General features: G+C 50.4%; 5 protein-coding genes across 5 annotated transcripts; 1 reads left to right on the plus strand and 4 right to left on the minus strand.

The window, feature by feature from the left end:
• Positions 1–530: 530 nt before the first annotated feature.
• PFICI_12166 (Dicarboxylic amino acid permease) lies at positions 531–2,570 on the minus strand (the record flags this gene model as incomplete). Its single annotated transcript, XM_007840747.1, has 3 exons — positions 531–1,548; positions 1,600–1,893; positions 2,176–2,570. 3 exons carry the CDS (start codon positions 2,568–2,570, stop codon positions 531–533), a joined length of 1,707 nt encoding a protein of 568 aa, XP_007838938.1.
• Positions 2,571–4,811: 2,241 nt separating this feature from the next.
• PFICI_12167 (uncharacterized protein) lies at positions 4,812–10,029 on the minus strand (the record flags this gene model as incomplete). The annotated part of the gene is made up of 4 exons (XM_007840748.1): positions 4,812–4,871; positions 4,946–5,373; positions 5,432–9,766; positions 9,828–10,029. The coding sequence occupies 4 exons, from the start codon at positions 10,027–10,029 to the stop codon at positions 4,812–4,814; spliced, it is 5,025 nt and encodes a 1,674-aa protein (XP_007838939.1).
• A 1,090-nt stretch (positions 10,030–11,119) lies between these two features.
• PFICI_12168 (uncharacterized protein) lies at positions 11,120–20,265 on the plus strand (the record flags this gene model as incomplete). The annotated part of the gene is made up of 7 exons (XM_007840749.1): positions 11,120–11,180; positions 11,237–11,284; positions 11,335–11,377; positions 11,429–12,823; positions 12,882–13,222; positions 13,274–17,744; positions 17,805–20,265. The coding sequence occupies 7 exons, from the start codon at positions 11,120–11,122 to the stop codon at positions 20,263–20,265; spliced, it is 8,820 nt and encodes a 2,939-aa protein (XP_007838940.1).
• Positions 20,266–20,544: 279 nt separating this feature from the next.
• PFICI_12169 (uncharacterized protein) lies at positions 20,545–21,441 on the minus strand (the record flags this gene model as incomplete). Its single annotated transcript, XM_007840750.1, has 2 exons — positions 20,545–20,751; positions 20,857–21,441. 2 exons carry the CDS (start codon positions 21,439–21,441, stop codon positions 20,545–20,547), a joined length of 792 nt encoding a protein of 263 aa, XP_007838941.1.
• Positions 21,442–22,350: 909 nt separating this feature from the next.
• PFICI_12170 (agmatinase 2) lies at positions 22,351–23,690 on the minus strand (the record flags this gene model as incomplete). The annotated part of the gene is made up of 3 exons (XM_007840751.1): positions 22,351–23,273; positions 23,338–23,464; positions 23,553–23,690. The coding sequence occupies 3 exons, from the start codon at positions 23,688–23,690 to the stop codon at positions 22,351–22,353; spliced, it is 1,188 nt and encodes a 395-aa protein (XP_007838942.1).
• Between the last annotated feature and the right edge of the window lie 260 nt (positions 23,691–23,950).

A 23,950-nucleotide genomic window follows, 5' to 3' on the forward strand; every position in this document is an offset into this window, starting at 1 on the left:
GGAAGAGAAGAAAAAAAAAGAGAGTAATTTTTTTTTTCCTTTAAATATCATAATTTAATATATAGTAACTTTCTTATTATAGCCACGGAGGAGTGAGCGTTTAAGGCTAAAATCGCGGTTTTTCAACAGTTTGCTCTCTGGTGCTCCGTACCTTCAACTGATGCACGATTATTCTGACAAAATAACCAGATTCTGTTCGTGGAAAGGCTAAAAAGATTTTGGGCACTTGATGGAGAAGCGGACGGTTAGGTAATACTATGCCTACGAGTACATGGCACTAATTTAGCACAAAGTTATTTCGTTTTCTGTTTTGCTCAAGGATATCCAGAAACAAGTGATGATAGATCTTGATGCTCATGGAAAACAAATTTGGGTGGTATCATTGATTAATTTCGCCTATCTCATAAATATGCTTTTCAAGTGTAAGCGTCACTTTGAAAACTCTCAATTTCATTGCTTCATATCGATTCATACAATGTATGCATGCTTGATTGGTGCTCGCGATTCCTGCTGCAGTGGACTGAGCCAATCTAGAACAGCCACGACACATATCTCCTGTAGAACTTGGCACCAGCGCTGGTTGGCTTCTCAAGCTTCTTGGCCGCCTGAGCCGCAAGGAAAGCCTCCTCCTCACGATCGATAATATCCTTGCCGGTATAGAAGTCGCACTCGTGGGGACGAACGCGCTTGCTCTTGGTAGAGAACTTGTGTCCAAAGATCAAGATGAGGTAGATGGGAATTCCGAGGTATCCAGTGATGAATGTGGGGTATTTGGTCTTGAAATCGCCGACGAAAACGTCAAAGTTCTTGGTCAAGGCAATCAGGATGCAGAGGAACAGGGCGACGTAAGAGCCCCAGATGCCCAGCGGGGCGTTGTAAGGCATGGCACTATTGGGGATGCCCTGAACCTTGCGGGCCCGGCGGAACGAGATGTGGGTGACGAGAATGGAGATCCAGGTCAGGAGACCAAAGATGGTCGTCAGGTTGACAAAGTAGGTAAAGACGGTCTTGGAGTCATCCGACACGTTCATGAAGGCCAAAAGACAGAAACAGGCCGAGAACCCAAGAGCGTACAGCGGAACACCGTCCTTGTTGGTGCGGCGGAAGATGGCGGGCGCATCACCATCAGAGGCCAGACCGTATAGCGTACGACTGGCAATGTACAAATCAGAGTTGCATGCTGAGAAGACGAAGAGCAGGATGCAGGCATTGAGGATGTGGTCCAGAGTTTTGATACCAGCCAGCTTGATAGCGACCACGAAGGGCGAGGCGGAAGCGTTGGAGGTGGAAGAGTTGGCAAAAACGAGCTCCTTGGAGTTGTAGGGCACACACATGCCAATCAGCAAGACCGAAAGAACGTAAAAGATGAGAATACGGAAGAAGGTCAGACGAATGGCGCGAGGGATCGTCTTGCGAGGGTTTTGGGCCTCTCCCACCGTCACTCCAACCAACTCGGTTCCCAGGAAGGCAAAGGTGGCCGTGACCATGGTGGACCAGAATCCAAGAAACTTGCCAGCACTTCCTTCTTTAATATAAGGCTTGAAAGCACTGTGAAATGTTAGGATGAAGAACAGCGCGGCGGGCAACCATGAGACTCACCCAGGTTCCTGCCAGTATCGGAAACCCTTGCGGTCGTGGTCGGGACCACCACCGAGAGCGAGCACCAGAGTCAGAATAATTACACCACAAATAGTGACGACCTTGAAACTGGAGAGCCAGAACTCGAATTCACCAAAGAACTTGATGCCAAAATAGTTGATAATAATGATGACAACCAAGATGATGGCGATCCATACACCGGGATTGACTCTTTCGCGGTCGACCCAATACTGCATCACCAGAGCAAAAGCAGTAAGCTGATTGGGCGTAACAATGATGTATTTGAACCAATAACTAGAGTTGCGGATGACTATCAGTAAATCTTGATTTCTCTATATGGATTTAGGTTCATGCGATGAAATCCATCTTGTTTCAGCGGTAAGGTTGGTACACCTGTCAGCCTCCACACGAGTCGCCTGTAGGTCCCTGATTATAGCGGCATTGGCCACTAAAACCTGGGGCAAACGCCTCCACCAACAGCCGGCGAACCACCATAATAGTGGACGCTGCAGCGACACGCATGGACCGACTTTAAAACGTTCACATGAGCAGAGAAGGAAAATTAGAAAAACTCACCAGTATCCCAATGCAAAACCCAGACTGGGATCGCAGAAACGAGTCGCATAACCAGTAAAACCAGCGCTCATGGGCAACCAAGCGGCCATTTCACCAAGAGCGGCCATGACGAGAAAGACGATGAAGCCGACGAGGGTGTAGCTGATGAAGACGGAACCGGGACCGGCCTGGGCGAGCGCCTTGCCGGTACCAATGATCAGACCGGTGCCAATGGCACCGCCAATGGCAATCATGGTAATGTGGCGAGCCTTGAGTCCACGGTGTAGCGCCGTCTCGGCTGAAGTCTCGAGACCGCGAATGTGGCCAGTCACATCGTCGCCGGCGCTGGAGTGGTACGCCGTCTTTTCGGCATCGTAGTGCGGCGGCACCTTGTCGGACGAGGACGAGCGCTGCATCTTGACGGTGTCGTGTGTTTTGCTGTTTGCGTGTGGGGATAAAAAAAACAAAAAGGGTCGAGCTTGTGCCCAACGACTCTTCTGTATTTAAATGAGATACAGAAAAGAAGATTACAGAGTCGCAAAACTCTGGCAAAGCTTGCGCCGGTAGTTGCAGCAAGGACCGATGAGCTTAAGGGCTGCTGTGCTGGTATGTAATGTTGAGTGTGTGAGACAAGTTCACAGCTGAGGCGCCCTTTTCAACTTGGAGCTGAACTGAACCGAATCTCTTGACTGATTCCGCCCTTTGATTGAAGCTTTCAGAAGCACCAAGACCTGAGCTGGTGATCTTCTTCTGCTGCTTTATCCTGGAACGTTGCAAACGGCCCGGCAGTCACACTTGGGAAAGCGCAAAGGGAAGAAACAAAACAACGAGTCCAAGCCGTTTGTTTCCTCTCGAGGCCTCGGTTGAAGTGCGAACCAGGTCCGTCTTATGAAGAGCTCAAAAATTCGGGGACCCTCGCCCGTTTTGGATCAAAGAACCATTTGCGCAAATCAATCAGTCAACCAAACCATTCATCCCATCCCAACCCATGGCCGTGGGAAACTAGCATGCGTCGCCAAGAGCCTCCATCGTTTCCCCAAGCCGCCTGACTGAGCTGCTGTTGTAACTGTTGTGCTGCGCTTGATAGAACATGGGGGAAAGCCGCTTGTACCTCCAGACTCCAGCATGGAGACCATGCGTGGGCAAGGTATGTGGTACTCCGCAATTGTTGCCCTTGCAGTCTTATCTCTCAACTCCATTTGTCACTCCAATTTGCTCAGTATCACTTATTAAGCTCTGTATGGCGGCCTAGGCGTTCTCCTCTCTCTCTTTGGATTATTTGCTCTACGTATTGTAGTACGCTGCCAAGAGTCCATATCGCCGAGAGCCCTACCTATCTAATCGCGTGACCAATTGCGCGGGAGTAACAAAACGGTTTTTTCCCCCTTGGCCTTGACTTGATAAAGAGTCAATCCAAATCGTGGCGGAGGAAAAATGGCTTGAACCAATCGCGCTCGACTCGCGTGCCCTTGCAAATACCAAGCCTCTAAGGTTTTTGTAGTGTGTGTATCACGTACATAGTACATATTTGCACTCCAAACCCGATTGCACTTCCACCATTCCTGCTATCCGTGTCCCGGTTTCCGTGTGGTGGAGTGTAAGCTTTGAGATGTCGGCTTGTACTTGCTTTTTGTGTCCTACGGTCATTTGGCTTTCATCATCTATCTTCTTGGCATGGCGTGCAAAAAAAGAAGCCTTGCGTATGTATAGATAACTGCAACATGAGCTTGCTGCCACTTTTCACTCATGGTGCATCGATCAATAAATCAATCACTCTTCTAAATACGCACGTACGGGGCTGTAGGCGGTACGTATGCGGAATGCCCCGCGAGCTGCGGCGGAACCTTGCTATGCGGCCACATCCGAGCTGCATCCAATCCACTGCTATTGCGCCCGAGTAAAGTGTATGTAACGGTTGGACAAACGTATGATCAAACACATACTCGAGTCTCGACGCCAGGCCAAAAGTTCCGCAACTCGTGCACAGTACTGCCGCTCTCCCATTTGCAGCTTCTCCATCCAGCAAGGGTCCCTCTACCAGGGGAGGCCTAGAAAACGCCACAGAATCGCCCGTTAGAACCGTACTGGCTAGCTGTTCCGTTCCGCCAAGATGCCAAGGCAGAACCAGTGGAGGTTCATCCGGCTGACCCCCTTGTTCCGACTCACCAATATCGATTTGCACAGCCAATGACCGTCGGTCTGCATATCTGGACAAGCCGCTTGATGCCATACCTTGTTCGCTTGCGCAATCCTTCTGGAAATGCGTCCATGCTAGTCTGGTCTGTTGGACGTTCAAAAGTCGTGATTTGCGGATTTGCGCGATCCAGAGCAACGAATATGGAGCGCCGTTGAAGGAAATTTTCTTGACTAATTTCGATAGTCTTGGACCATATCCAGCATCATTGACTATATCTTGTGTGTCGTATGAATATCATCTTTGTATAATGTAAATGTCATGCGACTGAGACTACAAGTCCTACATGGGCATATTGCCAAACCAACATCTCGAATTGACTTTCCATCCCCGTGAACGCCGTCCAGCCACATCATGCAATAAAAGGACTCGAGCTTTTTGAGTGCCGGTCTATCTAGAATGCTACTGCCAAATTATCATCAAAAGCACCTGATTTCGTAGTTGCTTCATTCACGTCCGGTCCTCAATGGAAAAGCACCGGTGTGCTGGTGGTCTCGGGAGGCTGATATGCCTCGCTCTCAAACTGTGGGGCAAAACATGTCAGCTCAGGCTCACCAGCTGACAAGGCGGAAAAGACTTTTGCACAAACACACGTACCTCTAGGAATCCAGTGGCCATAATGATCACCATTAGTGCCTCGGCCAGATCTTGAATCTTATCGTCCAGCACTGCCTCCATCTTTCCAGTGCCATTACCGATTCCTGCTGATCGTTTGAGCACGTGCATAACCAGCATTCTATGCTCAGTCAGGAATCGTCTACCCTGCCCGACGTTGTGAGACCCGCGGCTGACGATAGCGGCTCCGATTATGCGCGATACCTTGACGAGCAGGGCGTAATGCTTCTCGAGTGCCTTGTAGTCAGATGGGTCGACTTGCAGCTCTGGGTCCGCCGCAAACAAGCCCGATGCTTCTATGGAGCGGAACAAGTTGGCATGCAGGACATTCTTGGCGCCCTCGCGTGTCTGGCATAATTGCAACAGGAGCGCAAGCTTGGCGTTTTGGTAGTTTAACTGATCAGAGTTTCCTGCAAGTATTTGATTAGATCTGGACACCGAGAGGCAGTTTTGTTTCTTGATTCTTACCACTTCCATTCACCTGCATCCAGTCATCCATGAGGTGGCGCAATGAGTCGACGAGAACGCCAATAAAGTTGAGCCGATTGAGCATATCGACGACATAATTGTCGCTTTCGTTTCTTCCCAGGTTGACTAGTGTACCCAGCAAGATCAGAGCTGCGGTCTGGCAAGCAGCGTCACCGCCGGAAGCGTCGTCGCATAGAACGTTCATGAGCCTTTCGCCGAATACTTGAATTGTCTTGGCCGTCTTCTGGCGGCCTGACAATAAGCCCGATCCGTGGTCAACAAGAGCGGTAATGTAACGGTAGCATATGCTGTAGTAAAGCGTCCGTAGCTCAGCAGTGCCAGACCATTTGGCGACAGCGTTGAGAGAAATCTGGAAGAGCTGGAAAAGCTTGTCGCTCACTAGGCTGCCAATAGCCCGGCTCTGCTTGTCGCCGCCAGACATCAAACTAAAGTCCAGGTTGAAGATAAGAACCTTGGCTAACCGAACGAGTTCAAAGGCCGCAGTGGGATTTTCCAATCCATACATTTCGAGGCTTGGGAGGATAGCTTGCAGGACTTGCAAGATGAATGACACCCTGTTGGTGCCCTTGAAATCATTGGTTTCGGTCATAATCATCAATAGCTTTGTCCATGCGTTTAGGACTTTGTGATTGCGGGTATTGACCTGTTTGAAACGATTCAGATACGCAGCATATAGCTGTATTTGCTCTTCTTCCACTTCAATAGGAGCCAAGTCTTGCTGCGATACGATTTGGCCTGGCAATTGGGTGGCGTTTCTCTTCAGATGTATGATCTCCTTGACCCTGTTCAAGTTGTACAAGGCATCCCCATCTACGTCGGCCTCTAGACAGACTCGGATATCAAGATCTCTGTATGTCTTGAGCTCAGGGGGGTCGGTGACAAATTGTGTTTCTTGCGGCAGGAAATCGTGGAATTCGAATATGGAGGCAACTGGGATAGCTTCGCCACCGTCCACGGGAATCTGGCCACTAAGAGCGTCGAAAACTCGCCTCTTGAGTGCAGGCAATTGACTTTGCGACACGCTACACACCTCGTGGGTTATGTATTCCAAAGCCATTGCCCGAATTGAGAGGTAGTCTACGTAGCCATGCGAAGCGGGAGCAATGAGGAAATCTGGTCCTGCCGGCTCCAATCCATCCCACAATGAGCTTGGCTGTACAACTAGCCCTTGCAGCAAAAGGTGAAACAAGAAATCATTCTCCCTCAACTGGTCGAGGACGAGCTGAGACGACAAGCGGGAGGACCATAGCGCCTGGAATATGCGCATAGCCTTGTACTTGAGATCAATGAGCCACGTCCGGACGCATCCCTGCTCGTCCGTGATGGGAAGTTCGACAGGTATTCCGAGAATTGAATGAAACAAGGAGGTGCCCTGGGTAAAGGGACTGCCGGGAGCAATGTCGATTGTGGTTGCATTGCAGTGAAAGCCCAGTAGTAGGTGAGCTACCGTCGGCCGATCAGGATTCGCCCGAATGCAAGAATACAAAAAGTCTAATATGTAGACTTTTGTTTGGTAGCTCGCCGAATCTGCCTGTCTAAACATGTCTAGAGGTGCTCCCATCTCGGAAATAAATGACCCCGCGATAGACTCGGCGAACCCATTGTCCTCCAAAGCCACGATCGCCTTGTTGCGGCGAGATGGCCTTTCCGACCCGTGCTGCCATGCAGAGATGATTATGGACGAGGTAGAGATCTTTTGCAGCAACTTCAAACTTGCAAGTGTGAGATCAGTATGTCCGATGCCGCAGTAACTGCCGAGGTCGGAGATGATGTTCAAACTCGTCATGAGGCCATCCTCGATGCTTCCAAATGCGAAATTTGATAGTGGCGTAAACATGGATCGGCCGCCGGCTCGTGATTGTGATTTCACCAAAGGCCGAACAAGATTCAAGTATGTCGGTTGCAGTTCCAGGGCCTTGGTGATGAGTTCCACTGCCCGAAGAATGCTAAGAAGCAGTGGTGAGTCCGGTGCTGCACTGCCAACGTCGGATGGTTCTTGGTGAATGGTGCTGAGGAGTGTCTTCATAAAAGTTGCATCATACATCCAATCCATGACTCGTGCGAATGGATGAAGTGTCACGTAGGTTGCTAGATCTTTTGGTGCAATGGCAGAGTCGACAGGGATCGTCGTCTCGTTTGCAAATATGATCAGATCCTCGTTGAAGATTGTGAGGCAGGTGAGTGCGAATTCTAGGCACTGGTACCGTAGGATGCGCTGTTGGGGGACATCTGAAGAGTCCTGCGACCTAATGCCAAATACGTGACCCAACGCAAAATCAATAAACGGCTCAATACCAGGACGGACTCTGGTGGCAGCGCCCAGGCTTTCCGAAAATGGTAGCGTGTCCCTCAATTCATATCCTTCAGGAAGGGACGACAAGGCCGAGAGCAGCTGGATGAAGGAGCCTACTTCCTCAAAGCGCGGGCTCATTTCTTCAAAAAGAGACTCCATGATCAGAGCTGGAGACTGAGGAATTGCGGTGGCCTTGCTAGTGCTAGGCGGAATAAAGGCCCCGCTAAGACAAGCATCAAGCTCACTCCAAATGGCAAAGCTCTGCTCCAGAGTTTTCCGTGAGAGCAGGGCGCTGACTGCGTTGAATGCACATGCTCTCAGGCGTCCAGGGACATGGCTACTAACCAGGGTGAAGACAAGGTCGAGTAGGTTGGGATTCTGGTGGTCAAGGAGGAACAGACGTGCCGCCTCACTGTTTGAAGCGACTTTGGCAATGAGCCGAAGGTAACACTCGAGCATCATTGCTGATTCCAATTCCGCCTCAACGGGCTCATGATTGAATCTCCCGGCCTTGAAACCTTGAGGTTGCGGTGGTGCATTTTGTTTCTCGCGAATCTTTTTAGTGAAGAAATCCAGTTCTTTAAAGATTTGGGGCCAAGTAAGTGACAGGTTCTTCCGCATCTTTCCAGACGCATGAAATCCGTCATCCAACAAGAATTCGTGCGCCGAGGTGGCCGATTCAGCGTCCTCGGAGAGGGATTGCAGCATTTCACAGAAAGCACTGACAAGTGGCGTAGAGGCGCGTCTGGATGCCCATTGAAGAAATCCCGCTAGATGGCTGTCGGGGTCGCCCCAGAATGCATCCGCTGCTTCTGGGCGGCCTTCATATGAAAAGGCAATGATCATTAAGAATCTCTCCAAGTCAACATCCTGCTCCTGCGCATGGTTCATTTGGCGCTGTTCATCTTCTTCCACTCGCAATTTTCGGAGAATGTCGGGCAGATTGGAAATGAAAGCATCGACAAACATCTCAACCTGGCTCGCAAGTGCCTTTTGGAAAAAATCCGAGAATGAATACGTGTCAGCAGGTAGAGGTGGTGTTTTACGTTGGAGCCACTGGCGAATGGCTATACGGGCCGGGTCTTGCCAGTCTGAAGACTGTACGTCTGCAACGACGGCCATCAGCAGATCAAAGGCACCGTCTTTGAGAGCTTCAGTGAAGATCCTCGCCCTCTGGGCATCCTCTGCGTCGATATCGATGCCTTGGAGCTGAGATCCAGCTGCATCATCGACATACCAGCCGCTGTATTCAGCCAGCCACCAAGACTTGACGGCAGCACGAAAGTAAGGAATAGAACGGGGATCGTCATCGGACTGCTTGCACACAGTTTCATTGAGCTTTCGAGCTTGGGTCAAGTCGCCGTTGCCCTCGGTCGAACCAAACATTGTGATAAAAGATCCCAGAGCCGGGAACAAGTGAATGGTAAACGAATCATACCGGTCAATGTTCTTGAGGAGGCCGAAAAAGTCGATGAAATCTTGGGCCGTGGCGACACGCTTTTCGACTGCATACGACAAAATGACGGCCACAAGTTCGTGTTGCTGGACGAGGCTGATGCGGGAGAACTCGATTGTTTCTCGAAATTCGGCCAACGTCGCCTGGCCGAGAACGTTTGCTTTTGCAACCTGATCCGTGATACGCTGTTGCCAAGCACGAATGTCACGCATGGCGGCCATGCATCGGGGTATGAGTTTACTGGCCTTTGCAGAAGGCACACTGCCCAAGATGAGTTCGGCAACGTATGCTCCTAACCAGTCCTCGACCTCTTCCGGGACCTCATCGATCTTGGACAACTCAAGAAGGAGACGCACACAGTCGAGCAGGTATTTTCTCTGCTGATGGAAGCGGATCAAGGCACACTCTCGCCGCGGTCGGCCGAGCAAGCGCTCGTCGTCTTCCGTCTCTAGTATCAGTCGCGATGCTTCCAACTCGTCAAGATCGATCTCATCGGCGACTTGCAGGGCGAGCTCCTGGAACTCTTTCGTGATCTGGTACTCCTCGCCATCGATTTGTATTGTTCCTGCGTTGACATTGCTTTGTCAGTTTGGGCGCCGTCAAAACACGGTTTTCTTGCAACATACCCGAGATGACAGCATCGCGGCTGGTCTTGCTTCTTGCGCGCTTGTCCAGGAAAGCTGCGATTCTGTCTCCGAGAAGATCAAGCGACGGTCCTATGACCTGGGGCAAGTCCAGGCGCTGATCTTTCGGCCGGTCGACGACGGAGAGCAGGAGTCCGTGAAGCGACTGCAGGGCCTCGAGAACGCCAGAACCATCTTCAGCCATTTTGTTCGATCAATCCTATCGCATCGTCGCGTGCCCAAGGTGCACTGTAGTGACGCAATCGTCGAGGGGTGCGCTGCGAACCAGCCGAGCACCCTTTTGATCTCAAACAAGACGCAGGTTGGTGGGATGGCCGACCAGTCCACTACTTTTCGTAGGTTTGCTGTACGCTGTCTTTGGAACGTTTAGAGAGATCGCGAGCCCGGCAGTGTTGCTGCAAGAGCACCGTTCGTCAGTTATGCCTGTCGGAAACTTCAGAGATGTGCGCCCGTGATATTTTTTCCTTGGGATCTCAGGCGGTTCAAGTTTCGATGCCACGATTGGCTGCAGGGGAGCTCTGCTAAGCTCAGGAAGCTGCAAGCAAAGACGGGGCGTCAATGGAGGCACTGACTTTTAAGTGGAGAACAAAACGGGCGCGCGAGCCTTGGGTGCTTGTCAACAATATGCCGATTCCAGCAGGCGGTGAAACAGCTAATGATCGCCTGAAAGAATTGAGAATCCGCAGCTGAGGTCAACTCTGACTGGACAGTGGAGCCTCAGCGCGCGGCAACTTGGACGTTGAATTTAAGGCAGGCGCTAATAATGACTCCCTACCTTACTTCGTCCAGCACTTTAGACTGTAGTATCACTGTGGAAGGTGCGTATCCAGTAGACTCAACTCACTACATTCATGTTAATTTGATTCATTTCACTCACCGAGACTTGGAATCTCTTCGCATGTCAAGTTATTGTTTTTTCCCTTTCATGTCCTTGACCTGGGAACCATTCACTATCCTCAGTGTCTGCCGTGTTTCTTCCAGGTCTCCTAGCTTGTGGATGTCGCATTTCTACGGACGGTTTAGGTATTCATGAGCGTCAACGCGTCACGCCAGAAGACCAGCAGATAACTCGAGATCTCCAACCTTGAACAGCACATTCGAATAAGGCTTTTTTTTTTTTTCTGGCCCATAAGGCAACATGTCTATTGCTGCCATTGATGTTGAGGTCAACCGGTTTGCATTTTTGACGGCACGCAGATTAATTGTGCCATTCTTTCCGCATTTTGAAGTAGAGTTGAAGCAGCCATCACCCTTCTCATTGTACGCTGCCCATCATGCCAGCCCCCAAGGCGGCAACGCGGAAACCTCGAGTGGACAATTTGCTAGATGCCATTAGTAATTCAGCCGCCCTCATCCATTCATCTTGTCCATGTGCTAATGTGCGATTAAAGAGTCGATTGAGGACGCTGGTGCTGGAGATCGGCTGCATGCTTTGGACAGTAGGTTCTGGTCTCTCTCATTCCTACTAGCGGTGTCTGACATTCCATAGACCTCATATTCTTATTCGACAAGCGCACCAGACAAGTGGAGGCGTAAGAAACAGATCACCCATTTGGTAGAAGGAAACTAATGTGAGTTTGCAGAATCAAGGACAAGGAATACCACCGAACTTTAGAAGCACTGTTTCGCTGCATCAACACAGAGAAGACCGCCTATTTCAAGGCCAAACGAGGAAGATCTTCAGCATCCACGTCGGCTGCGAGACTGACAAAGTGTGCCGAGGCGATACGTATTGTGCTAGATCATGGCTCTACCAAGCTAAAGCGCAATACTTTGGCGGCAGTCGTCGATCATATTACTCAAACGCTACCCGATTCCGAGGAAGGCTACTTACAGCCTCTACTGCTCGAGTATGTTAGGGCTCTCCTGGCAATGTTATCGTATCCCTCAGTTGTAGAGTCGTTGGCAACCTACAGTGGCGTGACATGGCTGGATTGCATCGATTTCATTCTCGAGGTCATTGACTGGCACTTGGAATCGCATGCTGGAACTGCTACCCCATCCCGAGATTCTCCGGCCCCTGGAACACCGCAAGCATTATCGCACCCAGGCTCAACGCTCAGGTCGACAGCAACATCATCGAGTCAGCGTGGTGGGCATGGTTTGCATCAAACCGTCCTGCACGATCTTCTCGAATGCTTGTGCCTACTGATATCAGCTCCTAATGCACCCGTCTTGAAGCGCTCGGCAAAGATCAAAACGTCCGCCCTGCAATGCATTCGACTTCGTTTTCTTGGAGTATCTTCAGTCTTACAGCTCGGCTTTTTCATCCTGAATGTCATTGTCCAAGTAACACAGACCGAAGACACGACACAAACCAACCAGCTCGTCGCCGAGATTCTACCTTTAATTCGGCAGTGGTGGCAAGCAAAGACAACATCACAGGAGAATGCACTACTGAACAGCATTCAGGTCGAAGCATTAAAACTGCTGTTCAATGTTCATATCAATGTAGCTCACCTCGTGCAGTCCGGTGACTCTGGTATCGTTATGGAGCTGGAGGAGCTTTGTGACATGCTCTGGAATCAATATTCCCAGAGAGAGGGGCGTAGCCAGCTCCAACAGGATGACTTGACCTTTTCAAATGTGCCTCAACACCCTCACGCCTTTCAAGTGGGCACGTTTGCACTTCGTCTCTATAATGTCGAGGCCGAGAGAAAATGGGCAGTCATCCACATCTTGGCCATTTTCGAAGCCATACTTTGGAAGCAGTCGCGATCCCACCATGGCGTCGTTGAGGAGAACGATGAACACCCGCGAAAGAGACGAAGGATAGCTCAAGACTCCAACAGATTGCACCAGAAGCTGAAAATGCCTCGAGATAATATGCGCATGATGGCCCTCCAGCTTATACCCTTTTTTGTGTCACACGTTCGTTTATCCGTCAGCGACGTGGAAGAAAATCTGTCAATTATGGCCAGTCTCGTCGGTCACAAGAACGCGAAATTGTCAACATGGGCGACAATTGCCAGTGCTAGGTACCCAAGATTCTTGCATCAAATATCGATTCAAGCAAACTAATCTGTCCGTCTTTAGTCTCGCGTCGGCCGAAATTGCTACGCACAAGGATCTGTTGCCAATTTGGAAACAGCTATGGTACATGGCAGCACGGAATCTGAGCATTTCAGCCACTTGCCGTGCTTCAAGCGTTTTGCTATCTGCCATTGTTTCGAATGACCTACTCTCTTATCATGAGATCTCAGATGACATCAACAATATCATCACGGCCGCTGATGTCAGCGGCCCATCAGTTGTAGTGGATTCTTCAGTCATCCTGATGACGAAATTACTACAAATCAGAAACTATAGGCTTCCAAGTGCCAGCCACGCCACCTGCAATCACGTCATTCGCTGGTTGTTCCTGAGATGGGATCCAGGTAAGAGCTCGCCTATGCTGCTGTCTTGAATGCAAACGCTGACTGCTGCAGCTGATCCCATTTTCGTCTCGGTTTACTCAATTCATGTCGCCCCCCTAGACATTATCAATCTTTTCCGAGCCGCGTCGGGATTGCCTAGCCTCGTCTTGAAGGGTCATCCCCAACTCATCAGTGGACCGCTCGTCGAGAATTGGAGCATGCTACAGGACCGGCTCGAAATTGTACGATATCTTCTCCTGGTCAATGACGACGAGCCACGAGCGATGGTTGTCAAGCCCACCAAAGCCTCGCCAAACCAATATTCTCTCCAGAATGCAGAGAGTGCCGACTCTCATGCCGTACGAAAGCTGATAGCAGAGCTGATGCACCCTAAAGCCGATGAATTGCAGGCATTGTGCGAAAGCTGGAGTAAGAAGGGCGAAGGATCGTCTCAGATAACAATTGATAAGTTCCGGAGTCTACTCAATTGTCTGGTTGTGATAGCATTCACACTGGTTTATACAACAGAACTCAACACCAGACATTCTCAGGATTTGGAAGTCGTTTCCACACAGCTGCTTCGACATGCGTTCGAGGTTGCTTGGCTCTCGTCAGAAAATCAAGTATTCTCCGAAACCACCTTGAAGACAGTCCGCCCATACCTTCCTTGCTGCTCTACCAGTGCCCTAAGCGACATCCACCAGGCTCATCCCCAGGTTCTGGCCTTCTTTTCGGAGCTTTCATCGCAATTTGACGAAAGAATGTCCCAGCACTCGTCCTCTTATGCAGAAGACACAATGGATCTGGACGAGGATTTCGGAACGCAGGAAAGCCATTCGAGCACAACTTCACGGACAATTGATATCTGCCGCCGAGACACGGCCTTGCTTGACGCTGGCGCATTCATTCATGATACGACGCAGAGACTACGGTTTTTGCACGCTATACAACTCGATCCAGGTCAGATAGGCCTCGTTCCATCTGCATATATTAGAGATCTCCTCGCTCTGGCGGACGAAGAGCTCGTCTCCTGCCGCCTATTGAACAAGGAATTGTTTAGTGGGGACCTAGTTGTTGGTCAAGAGGATGCAATGCGCGTGACACACCGCTTCGGTGACTTGATCGACTCGAAGAATTTCTGCAGCTGCGAGGTTGCTATGCATGCCTTTATTGACACCATTGAAGGCTTTATGCCAATTTGGATTGATGAAAGGAGTGAATTGAGTTCTGAAGCCGAACAACTGTACGAGTTTCTTATTGAAAAGGCACTCACGAACAATCTACTTTCGCCAAAAACTCAAATCGCCCTTACACGACTTCTTTTCCGTCTCACAGAAATTGACGAAAAGTTCCCTGAGCGATTCAATCTGCCAACAACGATCAGCTCAATCTTCAGCATGCTGCAGAATAGTAGCATTTCCATCAAGTTCTATATCGGAAACAATCTCTTCCGAATATTCAACCGATTTGTGCTAAAGACGCATGATCAGTACTGCATTGATGTCGTCAATAGCCTTCCGCTTGACCCAGAGGTGCCTGAAGGCATATCATTGCGCCTCTATGTGCTAAGTCAACTTGCAAAGAACTGGCCGACCCTTCTGCGCCGATGCGTTTACCATATTTTCGAAACCCCGGGAAATCTCCTCGATTCTACCAGACATGCGACATATTGCCTCGAAGATGTCGCATTGAGTCTCAGGCTCGAAAACGCACAAGGTCTCTTTGATCTATTTGCGCCTCAGCTCTTATATACGTGGTTGAATACTGACCCTATTGAGAGCATCCCTTTTGGAATTTTCGGATTCCAAACCCTTGAGGATCTGCTTCTCCGGGCACAGCCCGAAGCTGCCGCGATATTGATGATGCGCGGCCAAGATGAGGATTTTGCGAATCTCGCCCAATTACTTGGGAAAACGCCAGCAGAGCTTGCCAAGAAGTGTTTCTCAAAGATCTTGGCATATAGCATGGCGTATGATATCAGTATGCCAAAGTCCGATCAACATACGAATGGCGAGAGTCGCATTCGAAAGTTGTTGGGCCGCGAAATCTTCCTCGACTATGTGTATACTGAATTCGCCGATGTCATTGGCACATTTTTTGGTCTGATTGATCAAGAAGACCCCATCGAGAAGTCATGGGCCAAGGACGACAGTTGTGTATATGCCGCCAAGATCATGGATGAAATCAAGACACTGAGTCATTCAGATGTCGAACTGTCGGGAAATCAACAGCCATGCTTTCGCGCCAAATACTTGACGCGCGAAATTGCCATCTTGTGCAGCCGGACGGAGCACGAGATGAAGCATCTGTTCACCCCGGCACTTGTAGTGTCGGTAGCGAGGCGGCTGTTTAATACAAGACACTCGGCACTAGGATCTCTGCATGCGTGCTCGGTGATACGCAAGGTCCGAGTCCTGATATGCTTGGCTGGTCAGTGTGCATACGAATCATACTCACTTGAGATGCTGCTACACTCGGTCCAGCCATATTTGACTGATCTTGAGAGTGCGGATGACGCCCTTGGCATCAGTCAGTATTTACTAATGCGAGGGCTTCCGACATTGAGTAGAAACCCTTCATTTGTAGCTGGCTACGCCTTGTCCACACTTGCTTCCCTTCGCGTTTTCCTCGAGTCAAGCCAGGCAAGCACTACTCAGGAAAGTCAATTCAAGGCGACCATGAGCAAAGCGCAAAAGTTTCACAAGTGGCTCAGTCAGTATCTCGAGGATTACCAATCTCCATCTCTGCGAGACGAACAGCACCTTTCATCATTCAAGTCCATCACACAGTCTGCTGCTAGTGTTCGGTCTTCAGGCAATGCGGAGCGGGGGACGCATGAGAGCACATTGCTCCTAGAGATTCTCCAAGATGAGACCCGCCAAGCCCCGCTACTTAGTGAATCGTCACGCCAATCTGCTCTTCGAATCTTAGCAAAAGATTTCCGACTGCCTGTTTTGTCTCGCCAAGATGCCATTTACTCGGACATCGAAGCTACCAAATTCGCTACGGCTATCTGGAAGACATTGCATGCCCAACCCACAGACAATGATTATCGAAACTATCGTGTTTGGGCCGGTCGTGTTATCGGCAAAAGTTTTGCTACCTCGGGCCATGTTGATGAGACACTTCTTCGAGAATCGAAATTGGCAAAACACCTTCAATACGCTCCGAGCAGTACAACCTCTGAAAAGGGATTGCTGTCTTTACTGCAGTCCTTGACGTCCGATGCAGACTGCTTCACGGCGGGCCTGGCAGAATCTGCTCTGCGAAACATCGTATCAGAGGCGGCTTCCGCAGAGGACAATGTGCTTTCCGAGGCTTGTGGGACTGTACTTTCTGAGCAGCTTCTGCTTACTTCTGACTGGTCCATATATCGTACACCACCGTCAGATGATTTGCAGGTCGATGCAGTACCCGATAATATTGCGTTCGCCCCTGAGGCTCTCGAAGACCCGTTTTGGGCTCGCCAGCTGGCAATACACTTGACTCAGTCAGTGAAGAAAGACGTCGTGCTCGGTGCCTTGCCGCAAGTCCTACGTCACGTCAAAGGTTTCGCCGAAGATGCGTTCCCGTTCATCATTCACTTGGTTCTTTTAGCCGAACGAGATAAGCAGCAATTGGCGAAAAAGAACCTATCCATAGCCATGAAATCCTGGCTCAAGGCAACAGGACCTGCTGTTAGGGAACGTCTCGGTCTTCTTATCAATGCCGTACTCTACTTGAGGGCACAAAAGCTTCCTGGAGAGCATTCCATCGCTGATCGCACTCAGTGGCTCGATGTAGATCTTGCAACTGCCGCCGCCGCCGCTACTCATTGTGGCATGCACAAGACAGCGCTACTCCTAGTCGAGTCGTCATCAAATGAGGGGTCCCGTCAATCACGTCGTTCTTCTGCTATCCGGGCCCAGGAATCCACGGATGTGTTATTGGAGATATTCGAGAACATTGACGACCCCGATGCATATTATGGTCTTCAAGACGGTACAGACTTGAGCAATATTCTAGCTCGGCTCGAGTATGAGAATGATGGTGCAAAAAGTCTTGCTTTCCGAGGCGCCCAGTTCGACAGTCACACACGAAAGAGAGATGTGGCTGTAAGATCAGATGAACGCCATCTTGTAAAGACTCTCAACACTCTTGGTCTCTCGGGATTGTCTCACTCTCTGCTCCAGGCCCAACAAGGCCATGATGGAACGTCTGCGGCTGTCGACTCTACTTTCATCAATGCCCGCAGACTTGAGATATGGGATCTGCCCGTGCCAGCAGCTACTGAAAACCCTTCTGTAGCACTATACAAGGCCTATCAGGGTTGCCACCAGGCAGCCAACGATGCGAGAGTAACGAATGCCATACACGGCGGCTTCCATCAGGTAATGCAAAATTTGGTCAAGAGTGATGCTACCACTTCCCACATTCGAAGCAATCTCAATACCCTCGCAGCACTGTCTGAAATGGATGATGCACTCAATATTTCGTCTGCATCTGGGCTCAATGATCTCTTATCTACATTTGATGCCAGACTACACTGGATGAACAGCGGAAGGTGAGTTCAAGTTTTTGACCCCAAAGGATTGTCAAGTAACGAGAAGCTAATTGATCCAAGGTATGACAATGTCAGTCATCTGCTATCCACCCGCTGGACAACCTTGAGCATGCTCGGTAAGAGCATTCAGACGCAACCCAGGGGCGACGTCAATCTTCGAGAGATCAAGCTGGCCGAGGCGCAATCACTGCTCTCATCATCCAAAGTTTACAGATTTCATTCTGCACACCAGGAGTCTCTCAATATCGCAACTGCCCTTAATGATTCCATTGACCAAGCTGCCGACTTGGGCCTGACCATTGATGCAGCCGCAAGAATTGAGGTGGCCCACTCGCTGTGGGACCACGGGGAGATGGTATCGTCTATTCGCATGCTGCAAAGCGTGGCTGATGACTCTGATCTCAAGAAGCAGGACATTGAAGTTCGTCGAAGCGACCTTCTTGCCGAAATCGGGCACCAAGTCTCGGTGGCACGGCTGGAAAAGCCCGAGAGCATTCAGCGAAACTATTTACAACCGGCTCTAAAGGATCTCAAGGGAAAGACTGATGGCCCGGATGCAGGCAGAGTATACCACCAATTTGCCCGGTTCTGTGACGAGCAACTTCAAAATCCCGACGGGCTTGAAGACCTAGCACGTCTCCAACATCTCAAGCAAGGCAAAAGCGATGAGGTTGCGCAGTTACAGCAGATTGTAAGAAACTCCAAAACTGATGACCAGAAGCGCCGAGCCCAAAATCATTTAGTCAAAGCAAAGCAGTGGCTGGAACTAGATGACCAAGAGCTTCGCCGTGTGGAGCAAAGCCGAAGCGAATTTGTGCGACTCAGTTTAGAAAACTATCTCCTCTCGCTTACGGCCTCTGACGAGCACAACAATGACGCCCTCCGCTTTACGGCCCTGTGGCTTGAAAGTGCTGGCGAGGATTACACAAGTGAGGCTGTGAAGAAACACATTGAAAAGGTGCCAACGCGCAAATTTGCCACGCTCATGAATCAGCTCACATCAAGACTCATTGATCGACAAAATCTTTTCCAAAAGCTCCTGCTTGAGCTCATTTACCGCATCTGTCTGGATCACCCATATCATGGCATGTATCAGGTGTGGTCAGGAACGAAGTCGCGTACCAACAAGGAAGATGACATTGCGGTTCTTCGACAGAAAGCCACAGAAAGAATTGCAAAGAGGCTATCTCAAAACCCGGACGTGTCTGATAAATGGCGCGCCATTGACAAGACAAACAAATCGTACCACTTGTTGGCGGTTGATCGTAACGAGACTCGTTACAAGGCGGGGCAGAAAATGCCGATCAAGGACGTTGCAGCTGGCAACAGGCTAGTTATGGACCTGAGAGAATACCGCATACCACCGCCAACTCTCCAAATCGAGCTCGTGGCCGATCGAGACTACTCTCGGGTGCCTCTTGTTTCCAAAGTTGACCCCTCCATGTCCATCGCCTCGGGTGTGAGCGCCCCCAAGATTATCACGCTTGTGGGAAGCGATGGAATGCGCTATAAACAGTTGGTCAAGGGCGGCAGTGACGACTTGCGTCAGGATGCCATCATGGAGCAAGTATTTGCAGCAGCCTCATCGGTATTGAAGCTTCATCGATCTACCCAGCAGAGAAATTTGGGCATTCGCACTTACAAGGTTCTGCCCTTGACGGCCTCTTCTGGTCTCATTGAGTTTGTTCCCAACACAACCCCTCTGCATGAGTATCTCATGCCAGCGCATGAGCGTTACCATCCCAAAGACCTCAAGGGCTCAAGTTGCCGCAAGGAAATATCACAAGTACAAAGCAAGTCTGTCGAGACAAGATTGGCAACCTTCAAGAGAGTAATGGACAGATTCCAGCCCGTGATGCGCTACTTCTTTATGGAACATTTTGTCGACCCAGACGAGTGGTACGCCAAACGAACCAATTACACGAGAACAACGGCAGCGATATCCATTCTTGGTCATGTTCTTGGTCTCGGTGATCGCCACGGCCACAATATTCTCCTGGACACGGTCACTGGCGAGGTTGTTCACATTGACTTGGGTGTTGCGTTTGAAATGGGCCGCGTACTCCCTGTGCCTGAGCTGGTCCCATTTCGGCTCACGCGCGACATTGTGGACGGCATGGGTGTGACCAAGACTGAGGGCATCTTCCGTCGCTGTTGCGAGTTTACGCTTGATGCATTGCGCGAGGAGACCTACTCTATAATGACAATCCTGGACGTGCTGCGTTACGATCCATTGTATTCTTGGTCAATTAGTCCGGTGAGAATGGCCAAACTTCAAGATACGAGGCGGGATGAGGAAACCGGAGCGGATCAAGCTGCCGAGAGTGTACTAGATCTCAAAAAGAAAGCGGCCAGCGGCTTGGTCAATGAGCCCAGCGAAGCGGACCGAGCTCTCGAAGTCGTGAGGAAGAAGTTGAGTAAAACGCTGAGTGTTACCGCTACGGTCAATGATCTCATCAACCAGGCGGTGGATGAAAGAAATCTTGCGGTCCTGTATTCTGGTTGGGCAGCGTATGCTTAGATCACTTCTTTCGACCTCGCTCACGGCGGCAAGGATATTGCTACCGCGCTTCAGGCTTTGAGAAATCATACGAATGGAGGCTTTTCACAATTTAATGTTGCGCGTGGTTGATATGAACTAGCTAAAAGAGGATTGCCGGTTTTGGTGGGCAATCTCAAGTGTCTTTCCTGAGAAAGCCACCATGCAGAAAAATATACGAAAATACTCATTTGAACAGATTTGTACCCCTCACAAGACGAGGTTGGTCAACATGAAACTTTCCTATTTCGTCGTCTATGACTAGCTCATAACCGTCAAGGTGTGTACGTAGCGAATCTTTCCTCCTTCCACCCTAAACTCATGGCTGTCTGGAAGACTGTCTGCAAACGTCATGAACATGTCGACACTTCCTTTGGCTTCGTCAATAATGTAGCGTCGATTCGTGTTCTTGACGCCGCTAGGGATGCCAACATCACACCGATCAGTCGCTTCACCCTTGCCAGTGTACTTGAGATCGTATGTCAGCTTTTCACTGCTTGATTTTGGTCCTTGGATCATGCAGAATAGGTGGCACTGTTGAAAAGAAAACGCGACAGGTATCTGATCACTTACCGAACCACCCTCAAGCCGTGCACAAGGTTGGCCCCATGGCACAACGACACTCTTGTTGTTGAAAATATCGGCATACGCATCGGCGGCAGCCTGGATGACGGCGCGCGTGTCCCTCTGTGCCTCGGGGATCTCGTCCCATTTCTCCTGCGAGGCCCACTTGAGTGTGCCCGCCACGTCAAACAGCCAATCTCCCTTGTCGGTCACGAGTGTCTCGATCTTGTTGATGCCGCTGCCATCTTGCGCAAAGTACATTTGCGTGCCCGTGACGGACGGGTGCTTGGCATCGGTGATGATGAGCTCAAGGTATGTTGAGCAGGCCGTCGTGTCGTGGAGGCTATGGTTGTGGGCTATTGCCAATGCCTGCGACAGAATTCCCTTGCTCAAATCTGCCGCCTTGAAGTTCTCCGTGTACGTTGTCTGTGCCGTGACTGAGCCCAATTTTGTGGCCTCTCCCGCAATCTGCGCTGCAATGTAATTGTCGGTGGCTGCCTGCAGCGTAGCAAGGTCGCAGGTGGCACGTGTAGAGAGAGGACTAGCAAAGACAATGGCCGAAAGACCTGCCAAAAATGTAATTTTGAGAAACATTGTGCAATTCAACCCAGTCCTGGTTGCGCGGTGCTATTGAATGACCAAGACGGTACAAAAGTCCCGTCTGGCTCCATATCAATCTAGTCGAGTATATATAGGTCTCAAGTATGCCACCTTGGTGGTGTATACAAATGCCGAAGCAGTGTATTTAGCCAAGACATGTTGGAGTATTGCCAGATCGATCCTCCGTATGATAGTATCTTTGCCGGCTGCTTCATTTAGTGCTTGCCGGTCATTGGACGCTTTTACCTGCTGTGCAGTGAAAGCGGGGGGTATCTCTTGAAAACAGCCGACTCTACAGGTTGAATACGGTGGGTAGGTGGTTTGTGGTGCACCCACAAAATCTTCCGTGGGAACATGTATCTCTTATACCGGCTCGTCTTGGTCTGTGGTATGGAGTCCCGCCAGTTTTCAATATAATATCAATCGCAGAATGATAAGGTAATTTGTACCACATTGGTGGTATGTTCACCCTGTGAGAGGCAAAGTGACAATGTATGTGATGTTTCGGAGCAGCGGCCAAACGCGAACGTTACAACTCGTCAACAAAAAGGGATAAATAAAATTGGATGACGTCTGTCTGGATGACAAGACGGTGACCAGAATGTTGAATGAGGGCTTCTTCGATTGAGTTTCACAAGGACGAGACTGTAATGTATTTATTTACTTGCATCTCTTTTATTTAGTGGGGTTTCTTTTTCTGCTTTCGATTTCTACCTACCCAGGTATACGAGCTTTATTACTTCGAGGCATACCACAACTTGTTAAATGTACATGGCTGTTCTATTGCTAAATCTTTCACTCATAAGTCATCAAACCTCGTCCCTTCTACTCGCAAATTTTTCCACGTAACATCATGTCAAACCCGCCCTCCGTGTCTCCCAACTTTGTATTCCGCTGCGACTCTCACAGCTCGTCGTGTTCTTCATCCTTGGTCTCGGCAATTCTCGCCATACCTTCACGACCCTTCTTGACCATGCTGCTCAGGACCTCGAACACGACCTGGGCGCCGGCAAGCGCCGTCTCCTCTCCAGCGCCCTGGTACGCAGGGCTGACTTCGACAACATCGGCACCGACGAGGTTGAGACCCTCAATACCGCGGAGGACGCGAATAAGCTCGCGAGTCGTCCAGCCGCCGGGCTCGGGTGTGCCGGTGCCGGGAGCAAAGGCCGGGTCGAGCACGTCAATATCGAGGCTGAGATAGACGGGATCCTCGGTGCCCAGGGTCTCCATGATGGAGCGGACGACGCCGGCAGTGCCCAGGTCGTCCATGTCGTCGGCGCTGATGCGTACCCAGTTCTGCGCTGTATCATCGTCGTAGTCGCTGTAGTCGTCGCCCGAGAGCCGCGTACGCAGGCCGGCGTGCACGTTGGGCTTGGATGTCACGTTGGACACGAGCCCCTCGTTGCCCGCAAGCCAGAACATGGAGCCGTGGTTGAAATGCGCTTGCTTGCTCTCCCACGCTGACGGGTACTTGGCCGGGTGCCACGTATCGAGATGGGCGTCAAAGTGCAGAACCCGGAGATTGGGATAGTACGGCCTCAGCGCTCGCAGGGCCGGCAGGGCCAAGCTGTGGTCGCCGCCGAGCGTGATTAGCTTGGGCTTGCTATGCACCTGCGAGACGGGTGGGCGAGAGCCGAGTTCGGTAAAGGCAGCCGTCATTTGCTCCAGGGCAACGGCATTATCAATAGGTACAACGGGGATATCGCCACAATCCAAGATGGTAGCCCAGTTCTGATACGGGTTGATATTGGCACGCGGGTTGAAACCTCGAAAGGACGTCTGCCGCGAGCTGGCGTGACGGATTGCGCGAGGTCCGAAACGGGCGCCTTGATGTTACCACAATCATGATCAGCTACATGTACATCTGACTTTCTTGAGCACACAACATACCAGGACGATAGCTGACGGCAGTATCAAAAGGCGCGCCAATAATGGCAATATCAAACAACTCGCTAGGAGTCGTCAGGCACTTGACATATTTTAGGTGAGCAAAAGAGCCAATTCCAGTGAATCCCCACTAATAAAGACAACGAGTTAGTGATCAGTCATAACAGTCTTCCTTCCATTGGCAGCATTGTTGGAGACTTGAGCATAATTTTACATACCTCGACTCCCCATTTCCGCTCCAAGTCATCGAGTTCCTCTTGGCTCCAATGCTTTAGTTCCTGGCCATGGCCGCCACAAGCTCCGACTAAAGCCGTATGGTAGCTCAAGGCTATGCTGAGAAGGGTCGTCAACTTCATCTTGGTAGTGTTAATCAACATAAAAAGAAAAGAAATGGAGGGACAATCATCCTCTCACTTTCAGAGTCAGAGCGAACGGGCATCTATATACATACTATCGCCGAATTAGGCGTGCTGCGTCCCGACGTCTACATAGCCCGTGGGTCGCTCGCTCGCTTGACCTTCTTGGCAAGCCTCTTACCGATTGCAGCAGTTCTAACCCAGGAGACTCCAACGGGCATCAACCGGCGTCGCTCGGCCCCAGTGCCGTAGGCAAGAAA

This window comes from Pestalotiopsis fici (genome assembly GCF_000516985.1).
Source record: "Pestalotiopsis fici W106-1 unplaced genomic scaffold PFICI_Scf_9, whole genome shotgun sequence".
Taxonomy (NCBI): domain Eukaryota; kingdom Fungi; phylum Ascomycota; class Sordariomycetes; order Amphisphaeriales; family Sporocadaceae; genus Pestalotiopsis; species Pestalotiopsis fici.